At 35.8% G+C, this 13,485-nt stretch overlaps 1 protein-coding gene across 5 annotated transcripts in view; it reads right to left on the reverse strand.

The window, feature by feature from the left end:
- Positions 1 to 13,485, reverse strand: part of LOC5564403 — a 297,528-nt gene that overhangs the window by 262,182 nt on the left and 21,861 nt on the right. For 3 of the 5 annotated variants that reach the window (XM_021844308.1, XM_021844302.1, XM_021844316.1), the window contains exon 2: positions 9,661 to 10,744. In XM_021844308.1, coding sequence (XP_021700000.1) covers positions 9,661 to 9,807 — 147 coding nt within the window. In that variant the 5' untranslated portion in view covers positions 9,808 to 10,744. Of the gene's footprint in view, positions 1 to 9,660; positions 11,061 to 13,485 lie in introns of those variants that run through there. The other 2 variants (XM_021844304.1, XM_001648696.2) reach the window with 2 other exon arrangements.

The raw sequence follows: 13,485 nt of genomic DNA on the forward strand, positions 1-13,485 counted from the left end.
CTTGATTTCCACGAAAAACAAAAGAAGAATGTTTATAAAATAATCTGATTATTAACCAAAACGAGGACTTACATGAATTATGAATACAAAATGAAATTTAACAGGAATCATGAGATGGAAGTTAGATTCCTAAGTTGAACAGTAATTTTCATAAAACCATATGTAAGACTTTTCTGGAATTACTCATGACATTACTAGTATTATTGTTCGTTTTACTGTACATTTCCATCACATATTATTCCGTAGATCTCTTCATGAGCTTGTTTTGAGATTTTTTTTTACGAATTTCGTGGATGAATTTAAAAAAGAATATTCTTATCATTCCTGTTAAGATTGCTTCAGTATGTCCTTTAGATTTTTTTTTGCGAAATTACCACGGAAGTTTTAATACAATTTATTTCATTAGGGGACGTCCATTAATTACGTAAGGGGTTATGGGGGGAGGGGGGTTTGAGATTTCTTACGCGTCATACAATTTATTTTTGGTTTTCACACAAAAAAACTTGCCATGGGGGAAGGGGGGTTGAAAAATCCCTAAAATTGTCTTACGTAATTAGTGGACAGCACCTTATTTACATCGTCTTCGAAATATCATACAGATGTTTTTATTATAAGAAAAAAGGTAAAATCATCACCATCAGCTTATCAACTGTTCTTAGGCATTTGTCAAGGATTTATTATATTTTTTAAATTCCTGGAGAAATCCAAGGAGGTTTAAACATAAAGTAATCTTTGACGAGGCTTATGTACACATTGCTCATGATTTCCTGCAAAGATATCTGTAGGAGTTCTTGGACTATTGTGCAAGTCTTGTGGTGAATTTTCCAGAAAAATTAGACATAGAACATAGGACAAGTAGGCGTAGAAGGGTAGTATAATGATTTTCAGCTCTGAATAATATTCAGCAGGCTTTTCTGATGGAACTCCATAAAAACATCAAACGGCATCCATTCTTGAAGAACTTTGTGTAGGAATCATTATTTCTATAGTTTTTGCTGGTGTGAAAACTTAAATAAAATTTTAAAGAGATTTTGGAGATTTTGAAAAATTGGTCGATTTTTTCTGGAAGAACTGCAGTAGTAATTCCTAGATAAAATGCTATGGGAATTTCTGGAGAGATTTAATGAGAAATCTCTGATCGAAAGTATGGGTAAATTGCCTGGAAAAATAATAAATACATTTCCTGAAATAATATCTGGAGGATATTTGTAGCGATTTCGGGTAGAAACACAGATATAACGAATCCATATTAAAATTGAAGAATAACTACAAACATTGACGTAGGAACGCCTGGAGGTATTCTTGTACATAGTGATTTTCTACCAGTCCTGTAAAAATAAAATGTTTTGTGTGGCTCGCTGAGTCTCTCAAGACAAGAAAAGTTAATTCATGGAGATTTAACTATATTATATCTAGAGATTTCTTTGTATTTTTTGTATAGGAAAAAGGAAAAAAGCCATCAACGTTTCAGAAATTTTTAAACTATTTTTTTCTCAAAGTAAAAGCAATGTTCATAAAAATCTATGATTGCCTTACACTTGCATCTGTAATGCAGGGATAGCTTTTTATGAGGATTGATTTGAACAAAAAATGAGTGGTTTATTTTATAATCAATGCTGATGATTGAATTAAGGATTCTCTAGTCTATTACTATTCTATTCGGTAGTTGATGATACTTTATGCCCAGGAAAGTCAAGGAAATTTGCATTACGAAAAGATCCAGCACCGACCGGGAATCGAACCCAGACTCCTTCAGCATGGCTGTGCTTGGTAGCTACGGACTGTACCACTAGGCTATGGTTCATGGCAAGAAGAACAGCATGAAAATTCCGGAATTCATCGAATTAGAAAGATAAAATCTACGAATTACGTTAATTTTGTTGATTTATCACTAAAGCACAATAAAATGTGGCAGCAAAGAAAGAGGTTGTAGAATGTTCGAATAAACTATAATTTCATATTTTGAACATATAAAAAAAAAACATACTGAAATAGCAACTGAGGTTCTTAAAATGATTCAGGAAATACAAGTTTTCATAAGGATTTTTTAGAGAAACCGACCTAAAATGTTTCTAAGGATATTTCAAAGTTGTTTTGATTAACGTCAATTAGGGAAGGTTTCCGGTATCAGTTATTAACCACCCCAGATTATATAGCGTTTTACGACATGAATAGTTGCCAATCGTTTAGTGTTCGAAATTGTTTTAAGATAATACGTAAGCATAGTCAGAATCCTTAAACTTTTCTCAGAAAATAATAGAAAAAAATAATTTTCCTTCAAATTTTTGCTCTTTGCACCTTATTTTGCCATGGCGTTCCAGATTCGCCACTCCCAATAAGAAATTAACGTAGGTGCCGAATTGAGTTACCGAAATTAAAATCGTGGCGATTACTGGTACAAGTGGTCCAGAGTGGCGAATCTCCACTTTTCAATACGAAAACAATGTTTCCAATCAGTTTTTATATTTTTTCCTGCTGAGCATGGATTTAAAGCTTTCGTTTAATTGACAGTAATCAAAGGTGAACAAAATATGCCTTATGGTGTCGAAAACTGGTACACCTCCCCTATTATTTGTCACATTACGAAAAGTATTACTGCTCATCCAGGGTGTCTACTCGTTTACAGAAATGAAATTTCCTGTATTTCCAGGTTTTTCTAAGTCTTGAATAAAAAAAATAATAAAAATAATTCCAGGTTTAAAAAATTCTTAAAAATACATAAATGATTGACGAATAATTAATTTTAAAAGACTAAGACTATCTGTTTCGTTCTAAACGTGTAGGCAACATAGGGAAAAAAATTGATGATTTTTACTTGATTTCCACGAAAAACAAAAGAAGAATGTTTATAAAATAATCTGATTATTAACCAAAACGAGGACTTACATGAATTATGAATACAAAATGAAATTTAACAGGAATCATGAGATGGAAGTTAGATTCCTAAGTTGAACAGTAATTTTCATAAAACCATATGTAAGACTTTTCTGGAATTACTCATGACATTACTAGTATTATTGTTCGTTTTACTGTACATTTCCATCACATATTATTCCGTAGATCTCTTCATGAGCTTGTTTTGAGATTTTTTTTTACGAATTTCGTGGATGAATTTAAAAAAGAATATTCTTATCATTCCTGTTAAGATTGCTTCAGTATGTCCTTTAGATTTTTTTTTTGCGAAATTACCACGGAAGTTTTAATACAATTTATTTCATTAGGGGACGTCCATTAATTACGTAAGGGGTTATGGGGGGAGGGGGGTTTGAGATTTCTTACGCGTCATACAATTTATTTTTGGTTTTCACACAAAAAAACTTGCCATGGGGGAAGGGGGGTTGAAAAATCCCTAAAATTGTCTTACGTAATTAGTGGACAGCACCTTATTTACATCGTCTTCGAAATATCATACAGATGTTTTTATTATAAGAAAAAAGGTAAAATCATCACCATCAGCTTATCAACTGTTCTTAGGCATTTGTCAAGGATTTATTATATTTTTTAAATTCCTGGAGAAATCCAAGGAGGTTTAAACATAAAGTAATCTTTGACGAGGCTTATGTACACATTGCTCATGATTTCCTGCAAAGATATCTGTAGGAGTTCTTGGACTATTGTGCAAGTCTTGTGGTGAATTTTCCAGAAAAATTAGACATAGAACATAGGACAAGTAGGCGTAGAAGGGTAGTATAATGATTTTCAGCTCTGAATAATATTCAGCAGGCTTTTCTGATGGAACTCCATAAAAACATCAAACGGCATCCATTCTTGAAGAACTTTGTGTAGGAATCATTATTTCTATAGTTTTTGCTGGTGTGAAAACTTAAATAAAATTTTAAAGAGATTTTGGAGATTTTGAAAAATTGGTCGATTTTTTCTGGAAGAACTGCAGTAGTAATTCCTAGATAAAATGCTATGGGAATTTCTGGAGAGATTTAATGAGAAATCTCTGATCGAAAGTATGGGTAAATTGCCTGGAAAAATAATAAATACATTTCCTGAAATAATATCTGGAGGATATTTGTAGCGATTTCGGGTAGAAACACAGATATAACGAATCCATATTAAAATTGAAGAATAACTACAAACATTGACGTAGGAACGCCTGGAGGTATTCTTGTACATAGTGATTTTCTACCAGTCCTGTAAAAATAAAATGTTTTGTGTGGCTCGCTGAGTCTCTCAAGACAAGAAAAGTTAATTCATGGAGATTTAACTATATTATATCTAGAGATTTCTTTGTATTTTTTGTATAGGAAAAAGGAAAAAAGCCATCAACGTTTCAGAAATTTTTAAACTATTTTTTTCTCAAAGTAAAAGCAATGTTCATAAAAATCTATGATTGCCTTACACTTGCATCTGTAATGCAGGGATAGCTTTTTATGAGGATTGATTTGAACAAAAAATGAGTGGTTTAATTTATAATCAATGCTGATGATTGAATTAAGGATTCTCTAGTCTATTACTCAAGAAAGTACTCGATGATCCGGTAATTCATTTATTGAAATTACTTTAGAGATTGTAATAGACATTTATCGAGACAAATATTTTTTCGAGCAATTTTTCCTGGCATTTCTCCATCAACTCATCCAATGTATCTTCCATTGATGTCTTTAGAATTCGTTTGAAAAATTCTTCCAGAGATTATTATCGAAATCCCTAGGAAGTACTATTGAAATTTGTGCATGAATTCTGCTAGGGAATATTCAATGATTTTTTTCAGAAATCGAAGGAAGAATTCTTGAAAAGAAATCGGGAGTTATATATGGGTCCGAGTCATTTAGCATAACGCCGTTTGGCATAAAGGACATTTGGCATAACAGTCATATGGTATAATGATCATTAGCAGGCATTGCAGAATTCGCTCTCATTTGAGTATGAAGCACGATCAAAGCAAGCAAAGAAAAACATCCCATCTGTTGCGGTCCACGATCGTCAATGTATTGCAAGTTGTTACAAATCTGATAAATGGAAGCAGTGAGCGAGAGCTCCAACGAGAGAGCGATGATAAAATCCATTTTTCTCGCTTGTTTACCATTGGGGATAGGTGTTTTTTACTGGCACGGTAAACAATCCACGAACTTCCAATAGCAACAGTGTCCCCCAGGCTTGGAGCATGTTTAGAGGGGTTTTATCATGCACTACTAGCCCCCCAATCTGATCAAAGTTGTAACAGTATACGATAAACAGTCTCTCATAATGTGCAGCATGTTATGATAGTTACAGAGAGCGATACGTGAGAGATTCTCTCAATTTTCTCTGGATTCAATCCCTGATCATTAGACATAAATAAATTTCATCAAGAACATGTATATTTTGAAAGAAGGGATATAATTTTAGTTATGCTAAATGCCAAATGACCCGCTCCCGTTATATATTGAGGATACTGTTAAGAAATTCTGATGAATCCTCTGGAAACATACTCGACTATATCATGCATAGATCTCGATGAAGGCTAAGAAAAGCTGAGAAAACTCTCAAGATAAAATGCTAAAACAACAACAGCTTCCGCTTGATAGTGGGGCGCTCTTCAACTGGGCCGTAGTCCATTTAAAAAGCAGTTAACCGTAAAAAAACGTCAAACCAACTCTTAAAAGTTACGTTGTCGATGAGAAATTGTTTACTCTGTATGAAAGCGACCACCAATACAAAGCACCAAAAATCCCCTAGACAAATATAAATCAATCCAGTTAATGAGCTGCTGTTATCGAGTGGAAGCTACAAGGAACTCTTAACAAATTTATGGATAATTTGCTAGCGAAATTAGTCAAAATGTTTATAAATTAATACACGAACACTCTCTGTATAAAATTCTGGAGAAACTATATGAGAAATCCTTGACTTCCTAATAAATTTCCTGGAAAAGTTCTTAATAAAATCCTTGTGCGAGGAAGTCTTGTAGAATTATTTGGAAAAATCTCTGAACCTTTTTTTTTTCAAAAACACTTGAAGAGAATTTCTTAACCCGTATCCGACCGGGTTGAGATTTTATTCAAATTGTTATTGTGATCGTTCATTTCAACTGCTTTACATGCGATTTTCACTACATGCATTCCAAAGGCTTCTAGTTTCAAATGCTGGCGCATGTGGACCAATTTATTTCTATGGCCGGAGTTGTTCCAGTGTCTTCCTGGGTCAGGTCAGGTAAAAATTCGACCAACTTCCTTTTTTGAATTATAATAGATAATTGGTGTTTGAACACCTCAAATTTAACACAACATGGGAATTATGTATCCCTGGGTTCTCCGGAAAATCCGGAACACCCGTAAAAGTGGATATATCTTAAAAATTCACCTAGCGAGCTGGGATTTTTTTTTTCGAGCGATTTGCAGTTATGAGCCTTAAATTGGTATACTATCGTTGCATTGGTATGATCTCAAATGGTCTTTTTTTGTCCTCCAGAAGATCCGTAAAAATGGACATATGCCGACAATTGACCCACAGAGCTGCGTTTTCTTCCAAGTTGTCTTCAGAATGTCATCGACGTCGTTTCGTCTTCAATGGGCTCTATTTGGTCCTCCGGAAGATCCGGAACATCCGTAAAAGTGGGCATAAGCTGGCAATTGACCAATGGCGTTGTCGTAGCCTGGCCTTGAATGGCTATTCTGTGGTCCTCCGAAAGATCCGAAGGAATGTGCATTTCTTGAAAATTGGCACTGAAGGCTGCGATTTTTTTAAACGGCTTTTAGTGATGAAGTCCGCATGGTTCATCATTTATTTCGAATGACCGTTTTGCGCTCCTTCGGAAGGTCCAGAACATCCGTAAAAAGGAACTTATGCTGAAAATTGACCTACAGAGCTGTAATTTATTCCAAACAATTTGCTATCGTTGTTTTAGAATCGTATCAATGTCATTACCATCGTCAGATTCTTAATGACCACCTCAAAGACCACACCTCCAGAACATCCAGAAAAGTAGACATTTCCTGAAAACTGATCTAGAGATTCGCATTTTTCCTCAATAACTTGAAGTGATGAGTTATGAGTAGTTATACAATCGTTGCCTCTGGAAGATCTTGTAACTTTGTGGTACCCCGGTAGAACCGAAAAAACCGTAAAAAATGGATATATACTGATAATTGACCTAGAGAGCTGTAATTTCTTCCAAACAATTTGCATTAGGGGTTTCAGAATTGTATCAATGTCATTGCCATCGTTTAATTCATCGAGTATACCCTTGTGGGTTCTCGTAGAGAATTTCTTAAGAAATATTTTGAAGATCTAGAATCTTCTAGAATTATGGAAGAATTTCTAAAGCAAATCCATGGACATTTTTCAGCGCAACCCCTGTGGAAATTAAAGGAGCTATCAGCGTTGTACAGTTGGAGGATTTCGGAACAACACCGATGACCTTTTATCATAGATTCTTTAAAGAATCTTTGGATTTTTTTTGAAAGCAATCCTGTAAAAAATGCTGACGAACTATCTGAAGAGATTTTTGGATGAATCCCTACAGTTATTTCTACTGCAAGAATTCCTGGAGCTCTTTCTAAATAATTTCTGGATATCCTAGAGAACCAATTGAGCATACGCGTAGGTATTTCTGGTGAAGGACTTACACAAGAATTAACTGGAAGAATTTGTTCTTTTTGAAATTTTTTTTAATAGAATTTCTATAAAAAAAATACGCAACAGTTTGTCTTATGGTATTTAGATAACTTTCCCAAAAATCTCTTTCAGGGTTTATTCCACATACCGTTAGACCTTGCTACCAAATTATACGAAACAAAATCTTCAATGCCTTCTGATATTTCGTTGATAATATCAGAAATTCAAAAAAGAAAACTCTTCATGAAAAATAGACTTTTTAGACTTACATTAAAATAGTGACGAATGATTTAAAAATATACCTGCTATCAGCCTTAGTTGACTGTTCTACACAAAGTGATTATCAAGACTGGTAGCAACTGAGTACCTTTAAAATAGGAACTTTAGAGAGCTTATGTTTGAAAAAAGAGATCAAAAAGAGAGCGAACAGGAATCGGCAGGAGACCATACACGAATTCAGAAAACTAAAATAATCTTAACATGAATCGGGAAATTAAAGTTGCTCTAGGTTTTTTTTTCGAAAATCCGACCAGACATCTTTTATTTTTCATTTTGTTTAGGAATGAATTTTTTTTCAGATTTTCAAGATTTTTCCGGGAATTTCATTAGACACCAATCAATTATTGAAGGTCATTCATTTGGCACTCGCCGCATCAAAACAGCGGCACCACAGTATATTGGATTCAACATTGGGACAGCATTGCCGTTCTGTCAACCACATAACAATACGGTGGCATTATATGTACATTTTATAGCGGCCGTTTTGATTATAGTGATCCATTCAGGTATTCGCCTATAACAGTTACATTTATTGATTTTTTAACGGAATTCCCTCAACAAATTATTTTAGTACACATACAAGAATTCAGGATATCCTCAGAAATTACAACAGAGACTCCACCATTGGTTTCTTCAGATATTATCCCACATTTCCTAAGAAAATCCTAGAGTTCATCCAGTGGTTCTTCAAAAGATTCGGCCAGCATTTCGGTTTAGGACACTTCCAACAGCTCAAGCATTAATTTCTACAGAGATGCCTCCATTTCTTAGGTTGAATTCCTAGAAGCATTTTGTCAAGGTTTCCTCTATTGGAGACATGACTGATAAAACTTCTGCAAAATTCCTGATGAACTCTTTGTCTCTTATGGAGTATGTGCTAATGTGAAATCTCAAACTGAATATTGAAGCACTCATCGAGATTTTACTTGGAAAATTACTAAAGATTTTATTGGAAAAACTGCAGAAGTGATCGTGGATGGAATGTTGAGAAATGTGTAGCGAAATTTCGAGAAAAAAAACATCTGGAGGAAATTGTAATAGATTTTCAGGTATTATCCATTGGAGAATTTGGAGCAAATCCTGAAATAAACCGTATATAAATTCATGATGGAATCCGTATGAAAATGACCGGAGAAATTACTGAAAAAATCGACTCTTTGAGGACTATGTAGAAGTTCCTGGAGAAAAAACTTTAAACGAATGTTTTCATATACCCCGGGTAAACCCTTGAAGATTTTCTTGGTCAAATTCTTGTAGGTATCGGAAGATTTGCTAGAATAACTACCGAAGATAGAAAAATATTCGAAAGTGAAGGAAATCTTGCAATTTTTAGACTAATCCCTTTGCAAATTTGTGATCAGGTATTTCTAATCAGAACTCACTGTAAGGAGAAGAAAAATAGCGACTTTAGAGATCATGTTTGTTTAAAAAAAAAAGTATAGGTATCTTTAACTAGAAACGAAAAAAAAAACTTTTTAGAGACTCGCATTGAAATAGTGGCCAAGTGTCTAAAACGAGACCTGCTACCAGCCTTGACTATATGAATCAAACTTATAGAAAAGTTATCAGTTCTATGAAAATTCCCAAATAATGCTCATAGGTAGGTAGTTATAAGTCTTGGCTCTAAACTTCCCCAAGCACACTTCAAAATTTGATTGCTTAGTAAAAGTTTTCGACAGCTAAAAATATGACTAAAAATGCAAGATTTTCTCCTCACACGCCTTGCTTATAGTTTTGCAACATGTACAACCAGCCAGTAGGAAGCAAAACCAAACAACTCAACCCAGCCCTTCCCTCCCCAGACCAGCCAGCTCTCGCTGGGTAGGTACTCACCTCTCCACATTCGGCAGCCGGCGAGTTCTCCACGATATCGTAGATGACATGGGGGAATCCAATCAGCGAGTCGGTCCGCAGCAGCGAGAAGCCAAAAGTTGCATCCTCACTCTTTCGCAGTACGACCATCAACTCTTCCTCAGCCATGGTAAGGCCGTGTTCCAAGTCGCTCTTCTGGACGTCGTCGTCGTCGTCGCCTTCGCTGCCGGACGACCAATGATGACGAACAGCCAGCCAGCAGCAGAAGCAGCTAATCGAGCATCGATCGTCGTCTGCGAAGTCTTCGGCTGACTGGCTTGTCCGCTACTATTTCTTCTTCTTCTTTGCGGTTTTCTTCGGCTTTGCTTTCCGAACTGGAGGGCGCTGCCTTTTCTTATATATTTTATGTGTGTACCCACTACCTACTACTTTCTACGACTCGCAAATGAAAAAAAGAACTTCCTCAAACACTTTCCTCGTCGGAATAAGTTTTCTTCACGACTTTTTGTCGAATGCACTTTCTACGAGCACCAAAACCAATCTCACATTCACCAACAGCGTGAAAATTTTACGGATTTCAAATGAATTTTTGAATCATTTTTTGAATGAGTATCAAAACCACTTCTCCATACTCTTCACCAGCTTTTCTTCTTCCTGCTTCAATAGCTTCCTCTTCCTGTTTGGGACAACTTTTCACTAATGGATCCTCCTTCAACCAGGAAAAATCTTCTCTTGGTAATCGAATTTATGAGACACTTCACCAAAATTACCGCACCTCCCAGAATAATCCAGCTTCTTGTAAAATCTTCAAGAAATTCCACTTCTTCGCACTGCTTGACCTTTCCCAAAACCACAATTCAAATCCACCACTCCTTGAAAACTCCACCGAAAATTTGACCACGGGTCACACCAAACTCCGTTCGGGATTGAGCTTCCTGCTTCTTCCTGTATTGTCACTCTACTGGAATGCACTTGCCAGATAGAACGTTCAAACTGTACGATTGTTGTCCAATGTAGGAATCCAAGACGCACATTCGAAGATTTTCCTTATTCTTCGCCTTTTTCGAGTCCAATTGGAGGCTGCTGCTCACCGTTGTGGCCACCACTGCGGGTCAGAAGAAATAATAAGAAATACACAGATTCAGTAAACGGCAAGACACGAGAACGAAACGAAAACCAGCTTTGGTAATGTTTTTTTTTTGTTAAGAGTTTATTCTTGAGCTGTATTTTCTTCTTCACTTCACAAAGCCATCACCACAATTGAAAATATAGGGATTGGAGGAATCTTTCGTTGCGATATCTTTCCCACATACACGCACCTCTTCGCTCGCTCTGGTAAAGACTGACTGCACAAGTTGGATGGATTTTCGCTCTCGCGGAGTCCTCCCCGCAGTTTCTGTCGTTCGTTCCATTCCAAGTTCAACCATTCAAACCCAAACACACCTCCGTGTGCGGCTCATACCGAGAAGAGAGCAAGATAGTTTTGGCTGTGGAGGTGAGCAAAAGCTGTTCAAAAATGTTTCACGAATCTCATAGTACAAATACTTGCAATACTGAAAAAGCTTTAGCAGTGTGATCAAACTACAGGAGCTGATAACGACTTATGTCGAATTCGTTTTTGAACCTAGGTTGGAACTGGCGACACTCGTTCTGAATCACAGTTTCAACCCCAACCCGATTCAGGTTCGACCAAACTACAATTTGGTTGACGTTGGTTTGTTATGTGTTGATCACCGTCCCAATCCCTAAAAACGAACACGACATTAGGTTCATAAATATAGGAACTTTAAAGACCTCAACAAAAAACAAACTGGAACCAAAATAACCTAAAAGGTCCAACAGAGCCCAAGAAAACAGAAAGAAACCTAACAGGACACCAGGTAAGGAAATAAGAGTTTGATTTCTAGGATACTTCTCTTTTTTTTTTTTTTTTAATTTCTTTATTAGTATCATTCCAAGCATTACATTCATTATTTCTTATATCTAGGTGTTCTGTGTTATTCTACAACACTATCATCCTAATTTGGTAAAACAAATCTAAGATTTTATTAACATTTTGTTAATAACATATTACATTTCATTTGCCGTAGCAGTTCAGATTTTTTACAGGTGAGTTGATTTCACCTGCTTATAAGAGAAAAAAACGCTTTGAATATACTTAACCTAACTTAACCTAAACATATAACGCATTAATCGTGGCAATAGAAGATTGTAACGATTTTTGCCTGAAATTATTGATTATTTTATTTGACATTTGTTCCAATGTTTCAACATTGGATATTCTATGTAACTCATTGGTACTATACCAGGGAGGAAGCCTCAGAATCATTTTCAAAATTTTATTTTGAATTCTCTGCAGAGCTTTCTTCCTGGTATTACAACAGCTAGTCCATATTGGTACAGCATACAACATGGCTGGCCTGAAAATTTGTTTGAATATCAACAGCTTGTTCTTAAGACAAAGTTTTGATTTTCTATTAATAAGGGGATAGAGACATTTTACATATTTATTACATTTGGCTTGAATGCCCTCAATGTGATTTTTGAAAGTTAAATTCTTATCTAGCATGAGCCCTAGATACTTAACTTCATCTGACCAATTTATTGGAACCCCTCTCATCGTGACAACATGTCTAGGGTGATTTGTTAGTATCCATCGTATTAAGCATTGATCAGTGAGAACTGCAATTTTACCAGTATTGCAGTGAATGATGCTGATACAAACCGATGTCAAACAATTCTTTCTCAAAACGGCTTTAGCATTGTACAATAACATTTTGATAAATCTTGATCTCTTTTTGGAAATAATGCAAAGAAAATGCATCTTACCGTATTCTCAGTCCGTCGTATCGTTTTCAACTCCGTCGCAATCAGTTTCCAGATTCGTCTCACAACTAACGGCTCACTGTGTGTATTGAATGGTTAAAACACAACATATCAATCCTATATTAAAATGTTTTACTAGAATATATAGATCTACGGGCATCTCCCTCCATTCCTTCAGCATGATGGAATATACTAAATTAATTGTTCGTCATCAAAATTCAGCCCAAACATATGAACACAATTCCTTTTGACCGTACAATTATGGCATTTGCTCACAGTACAGCGAAAACAACACAATCAAAGGAATCGTATTTTTACGTCGAGCGTCGCGCACACATTGATGAGCACAACCTTTTTTTTCTCAGTACGACGGATTGAACTTTGTTTACATTCTCAATTATTCGCGGCGGTTGAGGAAATTTCGTAAAATTTGGTGATTTATTGGAGTTTTACGGCGTGTGATTGGAATGAAATCCTTCAGTGAAGAAGTACGAAGGTTTTCCATAGTGAAAATAAGTGCCCGGTGAAGTAAGTCACCCACGGGGGCGGGAAGAAACTTGTGTTGGAAAGTGGTGTGTGGCTCAGTCGATCGCTAAGCATTTCTCTCAAATCGTATTCGTCCATGCGATTTCGGTGGATAATTGAACTGAAGTTATTTACCGAAATACAGTAGTTTTATTGCATTTTTGGTGTACAAGTGTACAAACCATAACAGCTTTCACAAAATTACACTTGGATAATGAATCTATGTTGCAGGTAAGTTTGAATATCCGCCGTAGTGGAACATTTAAAGTTTGATACGACGAATAGTAACGCTTACGACGAAGTAGAACAAAACCCTACTTGAAGGTTTCAAATAAAGAGCTTTTGGTTTATGTGGGAATATTATTAGTTGAGTTTTGGAAGCATTAGGAGAAATCTTCCATTTTTGCAAGTATGAAGAAAAAATATCCAAACTTTTTTGCAATCGACTACAGATGACACGCAGGCTTCGTCCTTTGGCGGAGAGGCCTGTGTCAT

Source organism: Aedes aegypti, chromosome 1, assembly GCF_002204515.2.
Source record: "Aedes aegypti strain LVP_AGWG chromosome 1, AaegL5.0 Primary Assembly, whole genome shotgun sequence".
Lineage (NCBI taxonomy): Eukaryota > Metazoa > Arthropoda > Insecta > Diptera > Culicidae > Aedes > Aedes aegypti.